At 41.5% G+C, this 25917-nt stretch overlaps 2 protein-coding genes across 3 annotated transcripts; one reads left to right on the top strand and one right to left on the bottom strand.

Annotated features, from left to right (window-relative positions):
- The first annotated feature begins 838 nt into the window (after positions 1-838).
- On the top strand, positions 839-2077 carry LOC131225608 (protein EXORDIUM-like 2). Its single transcript, XM_058221162.1, has one exon. It carries the CDS (start codon positions 864-866, stop codon positions 1824-1826), a length of 963 nt encoding a protein of 320 aa, XP_058077145.1. The 5' UTR covers positions 839-863; the 3' UTR covers positions 1827-2077.
- A 3771-nt stretch (positions 2078-5848) lies between these two features.
- LOC131225214 (fumarate hydratase 1, mitochondrial) lies at positions 5849-25037 on the bottom strand. Of its 2 annotated transcripts, XM_058220694.1 has the most exons (18): positions 24667-25031; positions 24257-24420; positions 20944-21061; positions 18892-19041; positions 13882-13992; positions 11916-11999; positions 11139-11237; positions 10657-10707; positions 10346-10395; positions 9893-9974; positions 9644-9738; positions 9496-9562; positions 9252-9302; positions 7925-8020; positions 7659-7757; positions 7530-7559; positions 7366-7431; positions 5849-6267 (listed from the first exon to the last, which is right to left on the bottom strand). In XM_058220694.1, exons 2-18 carry the CDS (start codon positions 24406-24408, stop codon positions 6181-6183), a joined length of 1488 nt encoding a protein of 495 aa, XP_058076677.1. In that variant the 5' UTR covers positions 24409-24420; positions 24667-25031; the 3' UTR covers positions 5849-6180. The 2 variants fall into 2 exon arrangements, 1 of the variants encoding a protein (XP_058076677.1); XR_009161251.1 differs by lacking the exons at positions 5849-6267; positions 7366-7431 and having other exon boundaries at positions 7532-7559; positions 7925-8031; positions 24667-25037.
- Positions 25038-25917: the final 880 nt, after the last annotated feature.

Below are 25917 nucleotides of genomic sequence, written 5' to 3'. Positions count from 1 at the left end.
GGAATTGGGAGGTATTCAGAGGTTTCTAATTCGTCCAAAAGGTTTTAAGGGTGCAGCAAATGTTTGATTTGAGGTTGTTCGAATCGGGTAAACTCTCTTCACTTATAATTTCTACATTCATGGTGTTATATGTTGCTTTGTGCCGTGATTTTTTTTCCACGAGAGTTTTTCCACATTAAAATCAATGTGTTCTTTTCATGCTTGATTGGTGCGATTGGTTTACATCTTTTGATTCACCTTTATTTGTTACTGCAATCCCCCAACAATAGGCACAATTTTCACACGGTGGACCATCAACAAATGGCATACAATGGAGATAGTTTATACACCATAACTTCCATACATAGTTAGATCCTTACTCTTGCCCCAGTGGTAGATTCTAGGGAGTTTCAACACGTGGTCAAGGGTTCGAGTATCCATAGGTGGTGAAATCCCCACTGTGTGGGGTTGTGTGCGCGCGTGTTAAAATTATAATAAAAAACTTCCACATATAGTCAGCCGTCCCATCCCACACCCGTCCCCGATCAGATGGACCACACCCGTAGAATCAACGGACAGCAATGATCTGACTCAAGATACAGGCCTGGCCTATGATTTTCGAGGAGGATGATCTTCATGTGGGGCCCACCGTTTTTGTGGTCCAAATCTCCTACTGGCATAGCATCACGAGCTGTAGTTGATTATTTCTCTTTTAGTATATCGATTGACCACGCTTCAATCATTGGTACAGCTCTACAGTCACCCATGCTTATCTCATTTCCACATCTGGGCCCCACACACATCAACCCAACTTGTCAAATCACACGCCCGAGTACTTACAGCCGTCTATAAAAGGCCCATCACACTTCCATCATTCCTCCCACATGAGAATGGCCTTTCTAAGCAAGAGCATGCTCTTTCCTCTCATTACCATCATTGCATTCTCTGCAGTCCCTTGCTCAAATGGGCTGGGCCCAAGTCCCAAACAACCATCTTCTCTAGTTCCCTCCTCTACCCAACTTCAATACCATCATGGCCCACTCCTAACTGGGCCTACAAGCATCAACATCTATCTCATCTGGTATGGAGCCTTCTCTCCCTCCCACAAACTCACCATTTCTGATTTCTTCGCCTCCTTCAACCACTTGGCGAAGCCCGCTTCCATCTCGACGTGGTGGCGAACCACCCAAGCCTACAAAGACACGGCCCGCAAGCCGGTTTCAGCCACAATCAGGCTAGCTAGGCAAGTCTCCAACACCATAGTAGTGAACAATCTCAAGCGAGCCGACATCGCCGCTCTAGTAAAGAATGCAATAGCAAAACGAGTGTTTCCATTCGACTCAAACGGCATCTACTTAGTACTAACATCATCAGATATCGCCGTAGAGCGATTCTGCATGGGATCATGTGGTTTCCACAACGCGACGCTTGTTTCTCCCAATCGAAAGGCGGTTTTCGCTCATGTAGGTGACCCAAGCTCCCAATGCCCAGGCCTTTGTGCATGGCCATTCGCCGTCCCACTATATGGACCACCTGGGCCAGCTTTAGTGGCGCCCAACAGTGTTGGCATTGATGGGATGATCATGAACATCGCGACCGTTCTTGCCGGGGCCGCCACGAACCCATTTAAGAATGGATATTTCCAAGGAGATGCCCTGGCGCCACTAGAGGCTGTGACAGCCTGCGCTGGAATATTCGGTGCCGGCGCATATCCAGGCTACCCAGGGAAGTTGATGGTGGACCCAAAAAGCAAAGCAAGCTACAATGCTTATGGCATCAACCGTCGGCGTTTCCTTGTACCGGCCATGTGGGACCCTTTAAGTGTCACTTGCAAGGTTGTTGCATGAAGTAGAAGTTAAAATCAGAGTACGAAAAGCTCTATAAGTACTTGAATGTGTGATTAAGAACTAAGAAATGGATACATCGTTTGTTATTATATTTGGGTTTTTTAAGAGAGTGGTGGATTTGTATGTATCCATGCAAAGGGTCTCTATTTATGAGGGAAAGGGAAGGTTTGTGTAAACGTTTGAAATTCGTCTTGTATTTGATAACATGCATTATATTATATTCATGTGGAGTGAAGAGTTCGTTGGCTCAACCCCAGCTTTAGGTCGGGTTCGGGTTCGGGTTCGGGTTCAGGCTACAAATACTCACTCCGATGACACGTCGATCATGGGACAACTACCCGTCTTAACCCGAACCCGACCCTATATCTCTACCATGTTTAGTTATATAAAACAAATTGTGTTTGCCCTATTTTAACCCTACAATTAGTATTAGTTTCAATTTTAAAAGAAAAATGGAACATACATGGCCATTCAATTGAGATCATTTTTTCTCATTTTAATCGAGGAGCCACCTTACTTGGGAGCTAAAAGGCTTTATAAAGTATATTATGATGATTTTATGAAATCCACTTTAGCGGATAAATCAACATACTGTTCATATGTTCCACGCATAACCAACGTTTTTATATGTTTTATACCCATGGCGTCCATCCATTTTGCCAACCCATTTTAAGACATAAAACTAAAAATATATCCACATATGAAGCTCAAGTGAACCACACTGGAAATAATGCGGATAAAGAGGGCGTAGTTTGGGTGGATCCTCAGGTCCACTGTGATGTATTTTCCTTATATCCACACTGTCCATCCATTTTGATAGCTCATTTTAAGGCATGATCCCAAAAAATGAAGTAGATCCAAATCTTAGGTGGACCATGCCATAGGAAACATTCTTGGTTGAATCCTCACCATTAAAAACTTCGCGGGGCCAAGGTCACAAAGACCTAGACGAAGAAACTACACAAATATCAGTTTGATCCAAAACTTTCATGACCCACGTGAAGTTTTTAATGGTCAATTACCACTGTTTCCTGGTCCACTTGAGATTTGGATCCACTTCATTTTTTATATTATGCCCTAAATCGAGTTTTCAAAATGGATGAATGGCGTGGATATAAGGCACATAAATCAAGGTGGGCCCCACAGTCCGGGATACCACTGGGGATCCACCTAAGCTGCCGATAATGACACCCACCATTGAAAACTAAGGCCAACCTGTTGACAAGGTCACTCAGACCTGATCGAAGGGAAAACACAAATATCAGCTTGATCCAAAACTCGTGCCCCCAAGAAATTTTTAATGGCCAGTATTCAACCACCTCTGTTTCCTGTGGTGTGGTCCACTTGAGCTCCAGATCTGCTTCATTTATGGGTCCACATGAGGGGGTTTAAGCTGGATGGACGGCATGGATATCAAACACATACATCACGTTGGGCCCCACAGCGCCCAACACATCTACACACCACTGCTGGGGGTGGTATTGGCAACAACACCCCATCCACGTCCCAGATATAAAACTCGAGTGGACCATAGTACCGGAAAGGTGGGGACAGGTCGCCCAACGTTGGCCCTGAAAGGAGCGGATTAGGTGCGACCCTGACTGTGGAGCCCACCTTGATGTATGAATTGTATATCCTCTCTGTTTTTTTCCAGTTTATTTCAGGGTATGAGCCCAGAAGAATTGTATATCCATGCCGTCTGTTTTTCTAGTTTATTCTGGTATACGAGCAAGCAGATTCAACTCTCAGGTGTACCACACCACAAGAATAGTGGTGATTGACAGTTTTGCATCAAGCTGTTATTTGTTTTTCCCTTCACCAGGTCTCTGTGACCTTTTCAATAGGTTAGATGGTAAATAAGCATCATGATGGCCATTACAGTGGGCTCCAGTAAGCTTTTAATGGTGGGTGTTCAATAACCACTGTTTCCTACAGTGTGGTCCACCTGAAATTTGGATCTGCTTCATTTTTTTAGCTTATGCTCTAAAATGAGCCGAAAAAACAGGTGGGTGGAGTGGATATACAAAATATACATAAAGGTGAGCCCCACAGTCAGGGCCACACCGTGTTGGGTGGGGCCGGGGCTGCAGCTAGTCCTCTCCCTTCTCTTGCTGCGCACCTATGGTGGGTCCACTTGAGCCTTGGATCTGCCTTTTTTAAAAGCTTATATCCTAAAATGATATGAAGAAAAAGGATGGACCGTGTGGATAAACCCATACATCACGGTGGGCCCCTCAGAGCAACAGCATGTTCCGAGCTCGAAACAGGCGGGGGTAGTACCTAATCCGCCTCTTTGCTCTCTTCTCTCTGTACATGTGTTGCACGTGGTGGGTAGGTCTCCGTAACTTTCCACCCTCTAGAGCTGGGCAAGGGACGACTCGACTCGTCCAACTCATTCAGACCTGACTCGACCAGAAATGAGAGATTGCATTGATCCAAACTGAGTAGATTTTGTCCAATCCGAACTCAGACCGAGTCAAGTTAGGGTCACCTAGTGACTCGACCTCAGTCGGTCATACATTAAAAAAATATATTCCAAATTTGGCGTTTCAGATCTGAAATACTATGGAGAGGCTGCAATTCCTACGGGTGCACTTAGGTTCTGAGCTGTGATTTCAGCCATGGATACCCGCCGCACCTGACCCAACTTGTAACCGGGTCGAACTCAATCCAGGTTAGTTGATGCCAAACCCAGACTCCGATCGGTTAAGACATGCTGGACTCGGTACCGAGTTGGGTCAAGTTTGGGTCAGGCATTTCAAAATCGGGTCCACACTCAGTCCAAATCGACTCAATGCCCAGCTCTCTCTCTCTCTCTCTCTCTCTCTCTCTCCGTTTTTAAAACTTTAAGGATGGTTGAGATTCTACCACCAACTGGACCCAAGCCGACTCAACCAGACCCAACCCGCCTTATGTTCGGGTCGCACAGTCCACCCTGGTCAGGGTGGGTTTGGGCAGCACAAGCCGGGCCTCAGGTGACTCTTGATGTTTGTGTTGGGTTTAGATTAACCCTCCACCGACCCGGCCTGAGCGAGCTGCAACCCTGACAATGCTCAAGAGATGGACAATGTGCCCTTTTGGCTAGTGCAAAGGTGAGCTATATGATTCTTAATAGTCCTTCAGTTTTTAATTTGTACAAGTAGGACCCATGGTCTGGTCACCCTGACCACGGATCTGATGGCCTCATACATGAGTGGACCATGGCTGGATAATCACCCCCTTTGGGACAGTTCTAACCCTTCAAATTGTAGCCGGCAAATAGAGGAATAAGTCCATATTCAACTAGAAATTGGCGAGATCAATGGTCTAGAGCCCTAAACCCAGTGCCCCACTTGTATTAAACCAAAAATCTGAGGATACCTTTGCCTGTGTGAACCCCTCGGATCGAAGATCGTATAATTCCCCAAACAAAGAAGACGTGAATAACTCCTGTGCGGCCGATTAAATGATCTGGGCCACAACCACCACCAGATCGGTCAGAGGGGTCCATCACATGGTAGGCGAACCTCGACTCACGAAGCAGGTTCATACCTAGTATCTGACCATCATTGTACGGGGATACACTGCTGAGAAACGAGTCCTTCCCACCACCTTGTTATGGGCTCAACACAAGCAATGCAGTATAAGACCACACCAGGAAGATTTCCTGCAAATCGGATTGATTCACTCATTAGGTGGACCGGGGCTTTAAATTGAGTTAGATCATCAGTTTTCCATCAGTCACAACAGTAAGGCCCACACAATGAGTGGATCAGCCAAATTTCTACTCCAGGTGATCTTTATGGTGCTATCCAACTTCTACGAGACTCAGATGTCCAACACAAGGGGCATGAATGCCATTCATTAGAGTCAGCAATGGGTGACGCAAGCTCGTACTAAGCTAAATGAGTGACGGGTCAGGTCGGGCTAGAAAATGACGCCCATTTAATCAATGGCCTTGGCTAGATGACCACCACCCAACCACAACAAAATAATAGAAGATACATATAAATACATGCCATATGCATGTATGGACCTAGTAATTGGAGCAGGCTAGAGAGGGGATTTGATCATTGACAGCAATTATCTCAAAATACTCAGATTTGATTCATTGGTTTTTTTCCGTTACATGGGGTGTACTTATTAACCAATCATCAGACAGGCAAGAGTATAATCAACAAACCTACCAAAAATAGTTCAATGAAAAAAAAAAAAAAAAAAAAAGCCACCCCAATAATGGTTGAAAGCAGCAGAAAATCGCACCTTTATTGAGCATCCTTGTCGCAGGCCAATGTGGTTAGAAATGGGTGCAAAAATGGACCTTCAGGATGACATGGGAGGAAGCATTGCCGTGAGCTCCTGAATAGATCAGATCTCAATCAGAGGGGCTGATCATCTTCTCTGGTACAACGAGTTCATCAAATTCATGTGGCTTGAGCACTCCAAGAGTCAATGCCGCTTCCTGCCAAATATCAACAGTTTTCCGACCATCACATGTTTGAGAATAGATGTGGAGTCCGTAACAGTGAAATCAATGAAGGAGATCTATCTAATTATTCCATGAGAAAAGTACACATCTGCGAGATCAGAAACAATCTCTGGAGGCCATGCCATAAAGAAACCATGGCCCAAAGTGATCATATGATCCCAACTGGATCAGAACAGGGCCCCAGGGCCCAAACTGGGCAGCAATAAGTTCTTCCTCAAACTGAATGCATATGATTCTCCAATCAGCCTGATTTTCAGGCCACGGCCCAGATATTGGTGTGGCCTGCCGGATGAGCCATTCATATCTTGTGCGCCCATGATAGCTCATGTGCAAAAACATCTTAAAAAAGTGACATGATTAGCATTCCTCTTACTGCCCATAGGTGAAAAGAAAATTGGAAAAAGAAAATATTACATTATGCCATATGCCAGGAGAGAAGCTACAGGTTTGGGCAAATGGCTAGCGTCATGGGTTTGCTCCCACGGACGCGATTTCAATACCCCTCCCCATGCGTTACCCGATGCACATGGTTTGCGGGTGATTGTGTGCATCCACAGGGATTAGTCTCGCTTTAAAAAGGGGCGGGGACAGCTTGTCGTCATAAATAAATTTATATTTAAATTTAAATTTTAAAATTTAAAAAAAAAAAAAAAAAAAAAAAAACAAAACCACTACAGGTGCAACTTGGGCAGGTTGGATCGGGTTGAGGGTCACCCAAGCCCAACCCAACCTCAAGAGGACCCAACCCACACAACCTAACTCAACCCGAATTCCAACCCAAGGTGCCCAACCCAAATTCCTCTATATCAACCCTAACCTGACCTAACCCAAATACTTGCAATTATTCCAAACCTGACCTGAATTTGCCCAACCTGAACCCAACCCGATTTCAAATCGGGTTGGAGTTTTCCAACCCTAACCCAACCTGAGGACCCTGCCAACCCAACCCAACTCAAGTTGGGTCAGTCAGGTTCTGGTTGCCCGAACCCAAGATGCAGCCTTAAGAGAAGCAAGTCTAGCCCGAATCCAAGTTGCAGCCCAAAGAGAAGCAAGTCTAAGTATTATCATCACCTTCAGAGTCGTTCCCTCCTTGTGTGCTTTCTTGGCAACTGCTGCAGCATTGTCATAACCGATTTTCTGCAAGAAAAGAGAGATCATAAGTTTGGAGAGAGAACGAATTTTTTTCTTTGAAGGACTCTTTCTAAAAAAGGCAAAACAGTGAACAGACAACTTACAGGGTTCAAACACGTAACAAGCATCAGGGACTGCAGGACATCAGATAACAAATTAATAATACGATCAGTAACTTCAAAATTTTCAAATAGACCTCATACAAAACTAATATTCAATGTACTTAAAATTACCTCATGCAATAATTTCGAAATCCTTTCATGATTGGCTTGAATTCCCCTTACACAGTTCTTTTCAAAGGAAGCGGATGCATCCCCAAGTAATCTCACTGACTGTCAACAAGAATTCAACTTATTCAACATACCTTACAGTTTTGGCAAATATGTTCGTAAGCAATGATGATCAACTAAAAATATATATATGCATGACTTTCAAATAATCATGAGCTACTTTTTCTTTCAAATATGGATGTTGAAAATATTATAACAACAAACCATACTCGTAGAAGCGCACTAGCAATCATTGGCTTGAATACGTTAAGCTCAAAATGACCATTTGATCCACCCACTGTAATGGCCACGTGATTACCCATGACCTGCAAGTATCCTATAATTTAATCAAGGGAAAGAAAACTAATCCTTCTACCACGACATCAAAACAATACAAGAAAAAAGAGTTATAATGTCATCTATTCATGTAATGTACTTGGGACAGAGAACAGTTTCTATAATCAGTAGTCATAAAACTTAAAAAAGGAAAAAGAAAAGGACAAGAACATAGAACAAAGAAAAGGAACAAAGACCAAAACATTGGTGACATGGAAGATGGAAAACACTCTCCAGATCAGCAGTCTTCCATATAGATGCATCAAAACATGAGGGACAATTTTGTAGAGTTGTGTGTGTGTGTGTGTGTGTGTGTGTGTGTGTGTGTGTGTGAGAGAGAGAGAGAGAGAGAGAGAGAGAGAGAGAGAGTCACATTTCCTGGATGCATGCAAATAAACAATGGTGAGAGTTATAGAAACAAAGGGCGGGTCAAAAGGAGAGCAGAATAATAGAGGTGGATACGATTGCACAGCCTTAATCATATCATTAATTTGCAAGCATTAACATCTGTGGATTGACCTTTTCTTTTCTTTTTTCTTTTTTCCAGTGATGTAATTGTTCATTTGGTCTCTGTAGTCTCCTATCCTGCTTCCTCACATGTACAATAATAATAGAAAGGGTAGTAGCAGTAGATGTGGTCTTTAAAAAAAAAAGACATTAATAATACAAATGTTCTACTTTTGTTCGAACTAACCTTGTTTAATGACATTAAATAATTTTCATATATTCGGATGGGCATTCTGTGCATAAAATGTTCAGTATAATTTCTCATGATGAACTGATCCAGACTTGTCCAAACTTTGGACCCAACAGATCAATGGTCTGGATCACTCAACCATGGGTGCACTAATCCAAACTGAAAGCCTAAGCATGCTGTGCATGTCCTCAGGTTGACAATCATGCAACTCTCCCTCTTTAACGTAATAATCGAAACCAAGTTGGTGCAACCATGCTTGAAATAGACAGATGAGGAGAATGATGTTCAGATTATAAATTAAATGCCACCCCTTGTGTTTACTTATAATAATTAATGTGGGTGGAAACTGTGGTGGAGCACCCACCTACCAAAAGGCACCTATCTTGTTGTGCCATTGTAGCAATCTCACCAATAGCTGCAGAAAGAATAATTAAATTCCAAACACCTAAATAACAATTTGCTAGTAATTTCTACATGTGTTCATACTGTTCTAAAATACAATGATGCCAGAAAATAGATGTTACCTGAGCACAGACCATGGTAAGAGCCTCACATTGTGTAGGGTTAACCTTTCCCTGAAATGAAATATATCAAGGCCATCAATCATCACATAAAGAAAGCATGAACACCAACAACCTGAATTTAGCTTCAGATAGATGTTGACTTAATTGATATATGCATTGAAACATTTATAAGTAAAACCATCACTTCAACAAGAAATTAGGAAGTGGAAAAGGAAAAGATAATCTAGGTTCAAAAGGAGCTTACAGGCATGATACTGCTGCCAGGCTCATTTTCTGGTAGAATAAGTTCCCCAAGGCCACAACGTGGACCACTAAATAAAGAAAACATTGTCAACTTCCCTAAAACAATGCCGAATCAGGCAAGAAACCACTTAAAGTGCACGAATAGATACCTTCCCAACAGCCGAATGTCATTTCCGATTTTCATAAGAGAAGTTGCAACTGTGTTTAGGGCTCCGCTAGTTTCAACAAAAGCATCATGTGCTGCCTGGAAAAAAACAATCAATAACATGTTGAGATTCCAAAACAAGTATGCCATGAAATGCATAAGAATAAAAAACGATTCAATTAATAAATATAGTCAGATGCGATATCTGTTCACTTGCTACTATCGACCAAAATCAACGAGTTTAGAAGCTAACCAAAGCTTCAAACTTGTTTTCAGCAGTTACAAATGGTAGATTAGTTTCTTCAGCTACTGCAGCAGCAATTTTTACATCAAACCTGAAATGAATGTAAGCATTTGATAATATGTATGAGACCAAAGAATTCATATAATATGTAGTTATGGTACTCCAATTAATTGAGATAAGTATTAGATCATGATGATGATGGTACACACTATAAATAATATCTACATGAAATGAAATAATAAATCAAGAGATATGCTGAAGGAGAAGTACAAAGTATCATAACATCATTTTATAGCACCAAGCTTAACAAATATCAAGGCAAATGTAAACCCAAAAAAGCAAAGAAAAGGAGTATCCCAGATATGAAGATTGTAAGAAATGATGCATACACAACTACCACAACAAATCACACTGACAAATAGCCATAAAGTGACATTGCTTAAAACCCAGAAAAATTCATACCCTTTTTTGGAATTCAATCCAGTTCCCACAGCAGTACCACCCTGCGCAAGCTGCTCAAAAGAAACATTCAATATGTGAAACACTTAAGAGAAGAAACACTAATGACAGGAAAAAGGACAACTTTTGAAATTGTACTCCTGCAAGAACTACAGCTCCCCGTTAGTGGCAGCTAAGGGCCCTGACGCCACTAACACAATGAGTCCAAATTCAGAGGCCCCTTATTTCAGCAGCTAATGGGGGAGCCATGGTCATCAAGGACTAATCTGTGCAGAAAACTAACCGATCTCCTTAGTGATATGATGATCACCTACCTGATACATGCGTTGTAGAGTACCAGTGACTCGATCGATTCCATATTTTACCTGTAACACAGTTCTTATGTGTTATAACATGCATTGCAACATAATTCCTGGCTTGAGTAGATTGGTAGGACTGCTTAGGACTGATCAACTGATCAATTACACTTGCACATGGGTCCATGGGCACATGGGAAAAGGCAATAACATATTTTTCTAAAGATTCATTAAGCCAACTACGAATAGCTGGGAAAAGGCTATAATGAAGATTATACATGTATTATGTCTGTAAATATGCATGTACATATATACAGCAGATGTGTGTGTGTGTGTGTGTGTGTGTGTGTGTGTGTGTGTCTGTGTTAAACACATGCTGGGTAATTTACCATATGTCGTCATCATCAACATCTAAACCTTATCCCAATTAATTGGGGTTGGCTGTAATTTAGCATTAAGTATTGGCTGTAGGGAGTGAAAATGTAACTGGCACAACTTACTTGTGTAGTATAACCACTGAACTCCTGCCCAAGAGTTAAAGGTGTTGCATCTTGAGTATGCGTGCGTCCAATCTTAATAATGTCTTTGAACTCAACAGACTGGTAAAACAGAGATATATGCAAGAAAAACCAGACAAAATTAGAAACTGGATGCATGAAGGACAATCTTTTGTGGTTAGAACAGCAAAAGCAATAATTCAAGATCAGATGCCATTATATGCATAGAAAATTGTTTTCAGGACCTTCTAATGAAGAGAGATGATCCAACCATGAGATTTCTCTTTGATCATGTTAGCAAACCTAAACTTCCCAGCATCTGTGTAACTTAATAACACTTATAGTTGCTACAAGTGTTGATATAATTCACATTCTGCACTGCCTAAGAACTCTAGAGCTCATACAACATAGATTTGGATAAAAGGATTAAATAAATCCTTCATTAGCTATAGTATACTTTGTTTTTCCATCCAATTGCTAAAATCTAGAAGAACTGCAATGCCAGAATCTTCAAGTGGAATGCCCTTCTTGATGTTTTTTCACCGCCAAAATTTTGAGTGTATTTACAAATTTACGAGTATTGACTATTGAGTAACACTTGTTCCTTCAATGTCGAACATCTAGAATCACAATTAGCGGATTCAAAAGGCTCCAGGGGTGCCAATTCGGGAGCAATCAGAATTTTGCATAACAAAATTTGGGACCATTCTGCCAAAGTTAAGGCAAACCATGACATGTTAAATGACATTTGGATGGACATAAGAAAAAGTATGATAATACCTTGGAATGTAATGAAGTATGCAACTGTTTCAAACTCGGTATAAACCTCGAGTTTATTTCAACCGCTGCAGCAATGTGCATGACCTGGACCCAAAACCAACTAGATCACTCACTTGTTTCTTTTATGAGCAATGGAAATTAATTACAAGAGGGAAAAAGGGGCACTATCCATTAAGGCAATCAATAAGTATCAGCAATATACAAAGATTCGGGCTTAACTCAACCCCTTTAACCAAAGCATCCATACCATAGTAACCTATCTGAGAATAATACTGAAACAAACTAAAGAAGAAAGCATTCCTTTCAACACAACCACTCATTAGTAACAAGTATTAAGGGATGATAATTCCAAATATTTGTCTGATGTGTATGCAAAATGAAGAGTCAGTGGATCATCTCTTCTTGCACTGTTCTTTAATGGGGCCGATTTGGGCAGATATTTTAAGTTGATTTCAAATCTTGTGGAGTCATTCAGATTCGGTGGATCGGTGCTTGCTTGCCAAGCACAGGGTAGGATTTCGACATCCTAAAAAGGCTCTTTGGAAAATGGCTCTCCTCGCAGTTTGGTGGGCAGTGTGGGAAGAAAGAAATGCAAGGTGTTTCGACAATCTCAGGAAATCGGTGGAAGCCATATCCCAAAGAATCAGATTTCTGATTATCGAATGGGCCTCTGCCACTCCCAAGCTTAAGGGATGTAATCTGGATTTCCTTGGAGTGTAATTGAGTCGCTGCCTTGGCGTCTCTTCCTGTTGTTTCTGTTTTGTGCCATTTTGGCTTCGTTTCTCAATAATATTTGTCGTCTTTCAAAAACAAAAAAGTAACAAGCAATAAGGACAATCCGCTTTCCAAGAAAATGCAGACTTGGCCATGCATTAAACAAATGTCAATTTAACTGTTGGAAATAACATTAGTTTACCTTTTTGTTATGAATGCCTATTTCCCCTAACTTGCAATCACTAATTAGTACCAAATAACAACAGCATTTCGCTTTCCGAGAAAATGCAGACTCGGACATGCGTCAAACAAATGTCGATTGGACTGTTAGGAACAATATTAATTAACCTTTTTTTGTGAATATCTTCCCTCCTTCCTTCCTCCCTCTTCTAAATTGCTTATTTCTGTCGTTTCCAGACTACTTATACAGCACAAATGCATTTCAGTTAATCTACATATATTTACTGTCATAATGCTTTCTTGAGCTAATATTTAGACAATAGTAGCCATCCAACTGTATCGAATAATGATACATACATGTTAGCATGTTGAGCTCCCCACAGTTCCCTTTTTATGCCAACAGAAATATCTAAGTCTCATAGTTAAGTGCATACATAGCAGCATGATACTCTCCCATCAACGAGACGTCAGAAATAACAGCGTAGAATCCACATTCCCATGTGCGAATATAGGATCCACGATTACTGCACTAAAAAGATGCAATAAGCATTCTGCAAATTCTCCTGTCAAGACATTGGATACAAGATAGAATTATTAAAACACACCAAGTATCTAGCATTCCAGCGAAGCAAGTTGAAAACCAGCCACAATCAATTTACAAGCAACTCTCTTCACAATTTCATTGAAACTTTCCATGACATGTATTGTTGCAAGAGAGAGGGGAGAGAAAGTCAATATAATCTCTGGAATTAGATTCCATGTCATGTCACTAAACTATGACCACTAAGGCAATATATAGTTCTGAATGTTGAGTGCCTTCAAAAAGGTAATGATGATTAACAGCAGAAAGCACAGTGAGTAGCAAACACAATGGACAGAATGTCGATTGAGCAGCAAAAGATAGTGGATGGGTTGATGGTTATAAAACAACACAAAACTTGTTAAGGGGCCGTAAACATTATGCTCATGCATTCACTACAAATTTTGATTTAAGAAGACTAACCTACGTTACCTAAAGATCATATACATATATAAAAAGGAACATAGGTTGTAAATGAGTGAAAAGGCTTACAGTTGGAAATGTATCATTTGAAGATTGTGCCCTATTCACATGGTCATTTGGATGCACAAACTTTTCACCACGTTTATGGCCAAGAATCTCAGATGCTCTATTTGCAATCACCTGTATAACAAAGCAATATGTATATAGAATAAATGCAGAAATAAAGAGCAACTCAATAAGCATTCGAAAGGAGATGATACGATGGATCACATTCAAAAAAATGCCTTTCTGAACCACAAATACATCATTCAATGAGGTCATGTGAAATAAAATAGTCACATCAACAAATGTGAACTCACCAAATACACACACACACACACACACACACACACACATACATGCATTGACATGTGTACTTTAAAAAATAAAAAATAAAAATAGAGTTGCATGTGTGCATTTAAGTTGTTGGAGTTATAAAGCTTGTAGTTTGACCTTAGGATGGCTGATGGCCTAACAACCAGCCACTGGGTGTGCACTGATCATCTTGTCCGTCTACTAGCAATATAATCCTAGCCTTACTTTGTCAGGTTGTGCCTGCAGTGTTGTTACTTTAAAGAAATTAGAGTGCTCAACGCAAAGCCCAAACCCTGTATTAACATTGTATGACACTACAGGACTTATGTCCCCTATAATGGTTGGCCTTCATGATCTACAGAATTATTAAGAGGAACAAATAGGGACATGTATATTTCATAGTCTCTTCTTTTTTATTTTTTTTCTTTTCTTTTTTGAAAGTATTATATTTCATAGTCAGCAGTGAAATTCTTAGATTTATGAAAGACAAGAAACACTTTGGTACAATGTTGGTACAATAGTTACTCTCTTCAGGCTTTTCTAGCCCTGCATGCTCTAGTAATGAATTGTCCACAAATTCTCCTTTGTGGGTACGCAGTGGTTGTGCCAGGGTGCAGGGTGGAGCCAAACCGTGTTGGCATGTGAGTGGTGCTGATAATCATGTTTCAACAGGTTCCCTACTATTTTGTGCAGCCACCTATTCAAGCATGACCCTTCATGTGTTTAGGCACTTCATTCTTAGCAATTTGTCGGGGCAAAAGCCCCTCCGTGACCCTACTTTGCTTGCCCACCCTTTGGGGCTTGCATGTAATAGCTGGCCTGGGAGTGAATACTGGTGGAACAATGCTGGCATATGGGTGTTGTCCATGCCAGCCTCTACAATGGCCAGTTCCAGCAGCCTAGGTAAAACCGTAAAAGAGGTAGGTATTGTCTAGTGAGCATCCAATCACAAAACTTTTGCAAATCTACCATTAAAAGCCAACCCCAAATTGTTGAGAGAGGTAAAGATAAAGATGATGATGATTTGTATGTGTGTGCATGTTAAATTGCAGTGATATTCATCACCATGGGAGTTTTGAGCTCTCATTGCCGATCCCAAGCCTAGACAAAGGAGGAGGTTGTGACAGGATGGCAGCCAGCGTCAACTCTGACCAGAACTTTGTCATGGATCTTGACAATCTGACTGATGCAGGACAACTAACAACTTGCTCTAAAAGCTCGAACTGATAAAGCGTGGCGAATCAATCCTTTAGTGTCATATCCCAGGCCCCACTTCACATGAGTCAGACCCTCGGATGAACCCCCCTCGTGGGCCCCACTTCACATGGACCCCCTTCACATGCGTCTCGCCTCACACGAGCCACCACCTCACATAGGCCGCCCACCCCAAGTGCACTAATGCAGGGGCATTTTCACACTGGGCTCGAGTGGGGTCGCTTGTTGGATGCAAGGGCACACTCGGGGTGGGTGACCCATGCGATTTGGGGCTCACGGGGGAGGTCTCGTGTTCGAGACTCCTTACCAGGGGTGATTAATGCGCATTTCACACTGGGCTCGAGTGGGGTAGCCCGTGGAATGAGGGGACACACTCTGGGTGGGCGGCCCATGTGATTTGGGGCCCACAAAGGGGGTTCGGCCGAGGTCTTAAAATCCATGAGATGTGGGGCCTGGGCTATGAGATAAAGGGATTAATTCGTCATACTCTAACAGTTCGAGCTTTTAGAGCAAGTGGTTAATTGTCCTGCATCAAATTGGTGTCAGAGCGGGAGGTCTCCTGTTCGAAACTCCTCACCAGGGGTGATTAATGCAAGGGCATTTTCACACTGGGCTCAAGTGGGGTCGCTTGTTGGATGCAGGGGCACACTCAGGGTGGGTGACCCATGCGATTTGGGGCCCACGAGGGAGGTCTCGTGTTCGAGACTCCTTACCAGGGGTGACTAATGCGCATTTCACACCGGGCTCGAGTGGGGTAGCCCGTGGGATGCAGGGACACACTCGGGGTGGGCGACCCATTTGATTTGGGGCCCACGAAGGGGGTTTGGCCGAGGTCTTAAAACTCGTGAGATGTGGGGCCTGGGCTATGAGATAAAGGGATTAATTCGCCATACTCTAACAGTTCGAGCTTTTAGAGCAAGTGGTTAATTGTCCTGCACCATTTGGGCTTGACCAATTCTTAAATGAAAGCTAAGACAAATAAAGGGAGACAATGTGATTGGATACTTGATCCAATTTTGAAATATGCCAGACCCAAACTCCATCCGACTCAATACCGAGTCCACCATGCCTGACTCGATCTGAGTTCGGTTTGGCCTGGACTGATCCAGACTGAGTCAGATCCGGTCAAAAGTACCGAGTTGGGTCGAGTTGGCACTGAGTCGGATTGAGAGATGAGGGAGGGAGAGAGTGGAGAGGAGAGAGAGGAGGAGGAGGAGGGTGATGGTGGTGGGTGGTTGCCGAGCTTGGAAGAGGAGGAGATGAGGGAGGGAGGGAGAGAGAGAGAGAGAGGTTGGGATCAGGTTGGGGCGGGGTTAGAGAGTCGGGTCGAGTCGGGTTTTGGATCAAGTCAAGTCTAACCGGATCGAGTTTCAGGTCGAGTCGGGTCAAGTTACTAGGTAACTCGAACTCGACTCGGTTTGAGTTCGGATTGGACGAAGCTTACTCGATTCAGACCAACTCACTCATTCGGTTCAACTCGAGTTGAACGAGTCGAGTTAGCCGGATTGAGTAGTCCCATGCCCACCTTTAACCCCCGGTAAAGAATCCCGAACACGAGACCTCCCGCTCTAATACTACTTTGATGTAGGACAACTAACCACTTGCTCTAAAAGCTCGAACTAATTGAGTGTGGTGAATCAATCCCTTTATCTCATAGCCCAAGCCCCGCTTCACATGGGTCTCGCCTCACATAGGCCGCCCACCTCAAGTGTACCCCCATTTCACACAGGCCACCCCACTCAAGCCCAGTGTGAAAATGCCCCTGCATTACTAACACTTCAACAAGAGTGGATGGCGAAATATGTTTCATATAGTTGAACCCAATTGAAAAACTCCCAATGTTAGTTGACACCAATTAGATGACATTGGAAGATTTTTTCAAAGGCATGATGATGATTCACTTCTGATAGTATGTTTGAGTCATTTTACACAGACAACTGCTGGTAGGCCATTGAAAAACTTCCAATGTATCACTCAAAGACAAAGTGTTCCAAAACGGTAACGGTGGCCGTAGCGGCCACCACCATTACCGTTATGATACGGGTCGTAATGGCCATTACGGCCCCCGTATCGGCCATTATGGCCCTTTTTTATTTTTTTGAAAAAAAAAAAACCGTTATAGGACCGTTATGATGCCGTTACAAGGCTATTACGGGACCGTTACAGGGCCTTTATAGCAATTACGGCCGTTTTGACCCTGTAACGCATAACAGTTATGACCGTTACCATTACGTAACGGCCGTTACGTAACCGATTTTGAATACCTTGCTCAAAAAGGCAATATTTGTGCAAGGTCATGGCCTTTAAAAGATGTGATGGAAACTTTTTGAACAGCTAGAGGTGAGAAGAATGAAGAAAAACTTAGTTCAATAACCACAAAATAAATATTTCTAATGAAAAAAACAAGTACAAGTATATCAATAACCACATGAAATCAACACAGCGATGAAAAACTAAGAGGAATTTGAACCATCCAGATAGGTGAGATGGCGTCTTGCCCTTGCCTCATGGTTTAATGGGACAGCCAAAAAACACCTCTTAGCATGCACAGAAATTTCATTTTGCAGGCTTCTCCCTTAGTTCCAATGGATGGATTCCATTGGAGCTAAACGCTTAATAGCAAAGCCTGTGAGGCCCAATGGCTTCTAGCAGGGCAGAGAGAAGTATGAAATACCAAGAATCACCAACTGGACCTTTAACCGAAAGCATCGGCAGATTCCTCCCCGTAGTGACTGGAAGCTTCTATTTCAGGTGATGTCCTCATATCAAACATAAGACTCTTGGTGTTTGAGCCCAAAAATGGCTTATCCTTTTTACTCCTGAACAAGCCCACTATAATAGCAAAGTTTTACTCTGAGCTACCATTTCTACATTCATTGGTTTTTTCAATGAAGCAACTATGAGAGGAATATTTGAAGAAATAGGAACTTGGAAGGCACCTACAAATTATGCTCACGTTTAATCAATATCTCTTGAATGTATTCTCAGCACAGTCAATTTAATTTAGAGGTTCTACTCTTATGCATGTTCATGGTACAAACTCTAGGATACAAATCAGACTTAATCTAGTTCTTACTTTGTAAGTGCATGATAATATTCCCTTCACCCTAAAACCTCCAGGTCCAGGATCTCTAGACTTGATTCAACCTTAAGAAAGCTCTCCCCACCCATTGAACCTCCTAAATCTGCTTTCCCAACTTTGAGCATCATCAAAGGTTAATATTTGTGACAGATGGTTCAAAGATATTGTAGATGCTGAGATTTCAAAAACTGAAAATAAACTAGCACAGAAATATCTCCATGCCCTCAGGCTTCAAGTATCATGGGTAGTAGACTGAGAAGTCAAATTGATATCCCAACTAAAGAAGCACACAATCTTTTCTGTAACTTCTAAAAGCTATAAACACGTCAGACAAAGAACTCCCCTGAAAATTAATGAGGCCATAGCCAGAGTATTGTAGAAAATGTTGACTGTAGCGTCCATATATGCTGTTTGTATAACGTACTAACCTCATTGGCATTCATGTTGCTCTGAGTCCCACTGCCAGTCTGCCATATGACGAGTGGGAAATGCTCATTCAGTTTTCCCTCAGAAACTTCTTGGGCAGCTTCCATTATTGCTTTCCCAATAGATGGATCGAGACCATATTCCATGTTCACCTGCAACAGAAAAGTTACTAGATGAACCTCACAGCAGCTAATAAGGATAGCCAAAATCAAGATTTATGTGAAAACGCAATAACCAAATATCTGACAGATTTCAAGAAAAACCTAATAAAAATTCCTTTTAAGTTATTAAAGGCAATAGCCAAGGGGTACTATTTTATACTCATAACAAAGGTTGCTAGCATTGTTCCTGCTTGTTGTTCTCACAATGTTGCTCGGCCTTTGTTCTTTGCATATGGGGACCCCCCTCTCTCGAGGTAACACAAATTTTACTAAGAAAAAGAAAACAGGGCAAAGATGAGGGTCAGAAATATTTCAAGACCAAAAAGGATCAAAAGGCCGAATAGTGCAATTGACAAACAGCTTGAGGATCAAAACCCAAGCAACCACATCCAATTTGGCCTTTCTAAACACCTCATAGGATAACGATGATGATTACAAAAGAATTTGTTAACATGCTCAGTCCAAATCGTCCCACGGGAAGTCTCCACAGAATTCTCCTTTATGGCATATTCCTCCCCTATGCCACACTAAGAAGAATGTGTCAAACTGATGGAGGCATCAGCCAGCAGCTCTGAAAAAGATCAAAGGATCTACCCCAAACTGCTCCAGCAGAGATGCAATGCAAATCAGTTGGATTTTTCCCACCAGACCCACCCATGGTTGGTCCCACAAGATTAACAGTCCTAGATCACCACATAGTGCGAAGCACAGGGGGCAAGCAAGATGGGGAAGCAACAAAGTGCGGGCAATGCTAACAAAATTCTAATCTTTAAAGGTTGTGTATATTTCCATACTAAACCATATGAAAACATTACGCAAACAGATTTCAAAGGACCCATGTGGTCCTCAATAAAGGAAGTAACAAATGAGTTGTACATATGGGCTTCTTATTTATTAGAGCATCACTTAAGAAAATAATCAGCTACCACACTGACACAACATGCAAATAACAGTAGATGCAGGGAAAATCATTTCTATTACACTGACAAACAAATAACAGTAGATGGCACTATAATCCTGAATCAAAGTTTCTATATCTCAGAGATTCATGTTGGGAATATTTAAGAACTTGATTGAGGTGGTGAAAATGCTTGCTCACCTACAGAGGATCAGACCCTAGATGGTAATGATTACCAAAACAAGATTCGTAAAGCCAACCCCAAATAGCTGGAAAATTTTGCGATGATGATAAGATTATCATATATATATATATATATATATATATATATATATATATATATATATATATATATATATATATATATATATATATATATATATATATATATATAAACTCAACTCCCTAGTGCTTGATCTTCTAATAGCTAAGCTAATATAGGCTGCATTAATTAGGTCTAGATGAAAACAACTGAATTTGACACACCCATTACCCAATCCAAAGAACCTAATTTCCTAGAAAGATACTTTTGAGCATAATTCAACCAACAAAGACCAATAAGATTACTAATACCATTGCCATTGACAATCATGATTCCTGAATTTAAAATAAAACGAAAAAAAAAACAAAAAAACAAAAAAACAAAAAAAAGCAAAAATCTATGGAAGTAATAAACCTAGTATTGAACCATGCATGTTTTAAGGTCAACCCATTTGTTAGTCTCTTCACTCTTCATAGAACCCAATACTAGGCAAGTCACCTCCCTCTTTATACTGGCGGTGGAGCCCAATATATCCAATGTGCAAGATCAATATATGTGAGAGCTTTATAAGAAAGAATTTGCCAAATCAATCCTGTAAATTAGTTCATTCAAGAACCTGAACTTGGAATCAATTAAGCAGCATTTCAAAGCAGACAGTGGCAAAAGTAAAAAATAAAACCCTGAAGAGTTGAAACATCACTAATTTAGAACCAAAAAAAAAAAAAAAATCAACCTTGGCGGCACATTTCTTAAGGATGCCAAAGGCACGGATGATTGGTTCAGGCATCCGTTCATGCTCTCCACCGATATCAAAGTTCTGCAATGACCTTTGAGTCTGCGCCCCCCACAGCCTGAAAGAGATATGACAAATCACTAAAGTCAACACTTATTGGACGCAGTAGATAAGGCAGAAACAGAACATGCTTTCATGATGATTAGGATGAGAAGATGATCGGCAAGGTACATAAAACTAGAGTAAACTGATATAACTGAGTGATGAGCCAATGATCATGTGCATTTGTGTATGTAACGGGCCCCAGAAGCTGGCCAATCCATAAAAATAATCTCCCAAACTGTCTGATTGGTTTTGGAGGCCATTGTGGTAAATAGGATAGTGGAGACCACAAGACCAACCAGTTGGGCGAACTGATGAACCATTGGACCCACTTGATCTAGATGAACACATGGTTGCATTTAGAGGTGGGCATCGAGTCGGGTCAGAACGGATTGGGTCCAACTCGACTCGATCCGATTTTTCAAGAACCTGACCCGAACTCAATCCAATCCGAATCCTTGCTGGCTTGACCCCAACCGAGTCCGACTCAGTCTGAGAAACCGAATCAAGTCGGATCGAGTTGAATCTAGGGAGAGAGAGGGAGAGAAAGGAGGAGAGAAAGAAGGAGATGTGGAAAAGCGGGAGAGAAAGGAGGAGAGAAAGGAGGAGAGAAGGAAGGAGAGGAGGGAAATCGGGAGAGAGGGAGAGAAAGGAGGAGAGATCGGTGGGTGTGGCGCCTCCTTCGGGTAGAGAAAGAGGGGTTAGGGTTCGTTCGAATTTCGGATCGGATCGATCCAGATTGACCACGATCCGAACTCGATCCGATGTACGATCGGATCTGAGTGGTCCTACTCGATCCGCACCGATCCAGGCCTTCGGTTCGGTTCGGATCAAGTCGGATCCACCGGATCGGGTCGGATTTTGCCGAGCTCTAGTTGCATTGATAGTTCCACATCTTGATTCATCGTCATCATCATCATCAAAGTTTTATCCCAACTAATTGGGTTCAGCTACATGAATCTTGTTACACCACCACTCTCTCACGGAGCATATCCTCAGTTAAACTATGGCTAGTCTTAATTAGTTTCTTATTTAGTTCAATATAAATAAGCCACCATTTTAGAATCAAACTTGTTTAGCAAGCAATAGTTGGACTTTTATTTGAACTAGGAAAGTGATAAGCAGGGATTCAAAAATCAGTTTCAGATCGGCCAAGACAGCTTTATAGGATCCATATCACCCAGCCCCTCAAATTGGTGGCCATATTGGGCCATACCAGCAATACACCCATCAGAGGCCATTTTTAAATATATTTTTTTCACCCTTTTTTCTCAAAATTTCCATATATTATCTTCATTTAAAATGTAGAGGAAGTCTAGAAACCCATATTTTACTAGATCGAAGCTCATTTGGAATATCAAAACACAAGAGAGTGTGATTTGATGAACCCAAGCAGAGAGGAACTCATTTGATAGTCATGTTTATAATGGCAATATATCGATTAGAATGATGCATATTAAACAAATAAATTGTAATTTTTACACTGTACCATAGCATATATTTTATGCTTCAGGGGCGCCCACCCCCCACGGGCCCTTAATATCACATCACTTCCTAAGGTATGACAGTTCCCGACATAAGATTTCAAGTTGCAATATGACAATATTGATGCGCATAAGCTCAATATCTACAAATAAATACCTTTTTTTATCAATAATTGATTTCAATCACAAATGTATTTAATGTTATAGGAGATACACGAATTATGCACACAGAAACAACATATTGTAACCTTCGTACCATCAAATCCATCCTCCCTAACACAGGACGGATGCAGAAATTGGAAAAGGTCACAAGACAGAATTCGTAATCCAGGTATGGAGTCACATCAACTCTTGAGTTGCAAGGTGAAGAACTGTCACCTGTGTGATTGAAACGATTTCAACTTCTTAGTTATTCTTCTTTTTACATCCATCAAGAGAACACCAAAAGACACCACAGCATTTTTCTCGAACAAAATAGGGTCTCTCAATACCCAAAACACAACCCCATAGTCATTTCTTTCTTTAGAGGGTCTTTCTTTAGAGGGAGTAAGAAGTAGGGAATGACACAAAGATCAACATCCAGTTGAGAAATCCACCTCACAGCACTCAAATCTAAGTGGACCATACCAACCAAACTTCCACATGTTTCACCATATTTTGCAAACTTGGCAAGCATTTCAAATAATGGTGTTTGATTTAAAGAAAGGAGTCTCAAGGTTGAAACTTGCTGACAAATACTTGAAAAAAACAATAATTCAAATGGCAAAAATATCTCAATCTGTCAATTATGAGATAACATTTGTGACATTTGGCTTCAGTTCCTTGAGGCAAAAAGGTACAGGCATTTGAATTCATCAAGAATCTCTCGTAATTATCTTTCTTGAATCATGATATGAAAAGGAAAAAAGAAGTTACTCTAGGAGGGTTGTGTTTGGATCTCAAATTAAATCCCATGAATTCTTTCCCAAGGAGAATTATTAGCAGTCCCCCATCATTATTGCATTTTTTTTCTTTCAAGTCCAACTTAAAAGAATTTTATCACACTTTGATTCCAGACACTCTGGATAATGTGGGATTAATCCAATTCCAGGAATGCCTTGGTGTCGCAACTTTATTCTTGGAATCTAAATCAACTGTGCATCCACAAGCAGCCTAAAAATCATCTGATCATTTTATTATTTTTCTTTGGTTTCATTCTGCACGTATAAAACCTCATGAACATTCAAAAATTTGAATAGACAAAAATACTTGAGGTGAAGATATGTGACAAAAATACTTGAGGTGAAGATATGCACGACGTACTCATGTTTTTAGTTTTGACAAGTGGGGCCCATGGTTCCATGATACAAACCATTGGTCTTCTATTCCACACCATGGATGGACCATAGCTCATAATCCTCCACCACCAAAAAAAAAAAAAACAAATTGGAAGATCCTAACCATCAATATTGGACCTTTTTTGTAATGAAGACTGCTGCTCTATTTCTCTTCTTGGTGGTTTATTTTCAGGCCAAAAATTGAATGGTCGGGATTGTCCCATTGAGAATATCTCTGGATCATGGTACACCCACGAGGAGGCCCAACAGACCAATGATCCACATCACTGAATATACTCTTGTGGTCAATATACTTCTCTCTATAGCTATATAATCTCTTTAAAACAGTAGATGAAAACTTCAATCAATAGAGAGAGAGAGAGAGAGAGAGAGAGAGAGAGAGAGACGAACTTGTCAGAGGGGACGCGTATCGGGCCGAATGTATCTTTCTCCTCCCTGAACGACGTCGACATCAACCTGCTATAACTCAAACGCAACGTCCCTACTAGCAGAGATGAAGTTGATAGAGATGACAGGCGCCGCGACGCCATAAACATCGCCATCTTCTAAAAACCCTGCAGAACAAATTAAAAAATAACAAGATCTAATTATCGTGATCTGATTACAGAAATCAACCATAAGAATCGGAGACAGAGAGAGAGAGAGAGAGAGAGAGAGAGAGTCAGCAGTTGATTCGATCAGGAGTGAGAAAATGCATTTAAAAAATCTTTTTTTTTAAAAGGGCAGAGATTGAGAAAGTGAAAATCAGGTAAAAGTAAGTATCAGATCGAGATTGGAGAGACAGAGTCTTGCAGGACTACCTGCGGGATTTTTGAAAGAAAGGCCGGAAATCTCACAGGACTTGTGCCTTTCACCGGGAAAGTTCGCCGGAGAGAGAGAAGAGAAAATGAGAAAAGGGAAATCGAAGAGTTGGAGGAGAGGAAGAATACTATGATCCTCGGCTAGAATAAGCTCGGGCTCTGAGTTCCTGGATATGTTGTAATCGTGACCGTTGGTTTAGTGAATAATGCCCTATCGTTTGACTGAAAAGACTCCATGCGGTCTGCGTGGATGGCGAGTCCGTACACACACGAATTTCTGACCATCCACCAAGGCTTGTGGGGAATCTCAACACGCATCTGAAAATGGACTTTTCAAAATTCAAACCATGAAACGCTCGTAGGTTCCCACCAACTCTACATGTTTCCCAGCGAGTCCTGACTCAGCGCCAGCAAGTAGAAACAACCATGAGCCGCTGTGATGGAACCGCCCGCAATATGGTCACACTCGCCGTCATTTAGCGGGCTCGAATTAGGTACTGCCCCCGCCTCTTCGGAGCTCGGTACAGGCGGATGCTCCGACGATCATTGAGGGGCCACCATTGATATATGAACTTTATCCACACCGTCCATTCATTTTTTCATATTATTTTAGAATCTTATCCAAAATATAACCAATATCCAATCTCAAATGGACCACACCGTAGGGAGCAGCCGTGTTAAGGACGCCCACCGTTGAAACCTTCTTAGGGCCCACTTTGTCGTTTACTTTCCATCCAACCCCTTGGTATGGTCATATACTCCTAGATGAAGTAAAAAAACAGATATCTCTTTCAAAACACCCGTGGTCCCTAAAAAATTTTCAACTGTAGGAATTTAACCCCCACCTTGTGATCCATTTAAGACTTTGATATTCGTTATTTTTTTCATAATATCCTAAAATAATATGAAAAAATGAATAGACGGTATGGATAAAGTTCATATACCACAGTGGCCTTGAGGGTCATCCGCTGTCCCGAGCTCTGAACAAGCAGGGGTTTTACCTAATCCGCGCTCGTTTAGTCTACCTATGTAGGACGCCCACTGCGTCCTACCCCCGCCTTTCTCTAGCAGGAACGGGCAGGAGCTTTGAGTCGCCACTATGATGTATGGGTATTGTCCACACTGTTCATCCTTTGTTTTTTTTTTTATCATTTTATGTTGCATGCAAAAAAATGATCAGATCCAAGGCTAAAGGTGACCACACCACAGGAAGCATCGGTGATAATTGTTGAGGTTAAAATCTGGACCACC

Source organism: Magnolia sinica, chromosome 14 (genome assembly GCF_029962835.1).
Source record: "Magnolia sinica isolate HGM2019 chromosome 14, MsV1, whole genome shotgun sequence".
Classification (NCBI taxonomy): domain Eukaryota; kingdom Viridiplantae; phylum Streptophyta; class Magnoliopsida; order Magnoliales; family Magnoliaceae; genus Magnolia; species Magnolia sinica.
Note: the sequence above shows the minus strand (reverse complement) of the source record. Positions and strands in the feature narration are given on the sequence as shown.

What these genes read in the sequence shown, in the direction of transcription:
- LOC131225608 (XM_058221162.1), top strand. Translation starts at nt 864, where the DNA reads ATGAGAATGGCCTTTCTAAGCAAGAGCATGCTCTTTCCTCTCATTACC.
- LOC131225214 (XM_058220694.1), bottom strand. Translation starts at nt 24,408, where the DNA reads ATGGCGATGTTTATGGCGTCGCGGCGCCTGTCATCTCTATCAACTTCA. An exon ending in CAAATGATACATTTCCAACT is followed by an intron (nt 12,000 to 13,881) that starts GTAAGCCTTTTC and finishes TTTTGGGTCCAG; the next exon opens with GTCATGCACATTGCTGCAGC. An exon ending in ATACTTCATTACATTCCAAG is followed by an intron (nt 11,238 to 11,915) that starts GTATTATCATAC and finishes CTGTTTTACCAG; the next exon opens with TCTGTTGAGTTCAAAGACAT.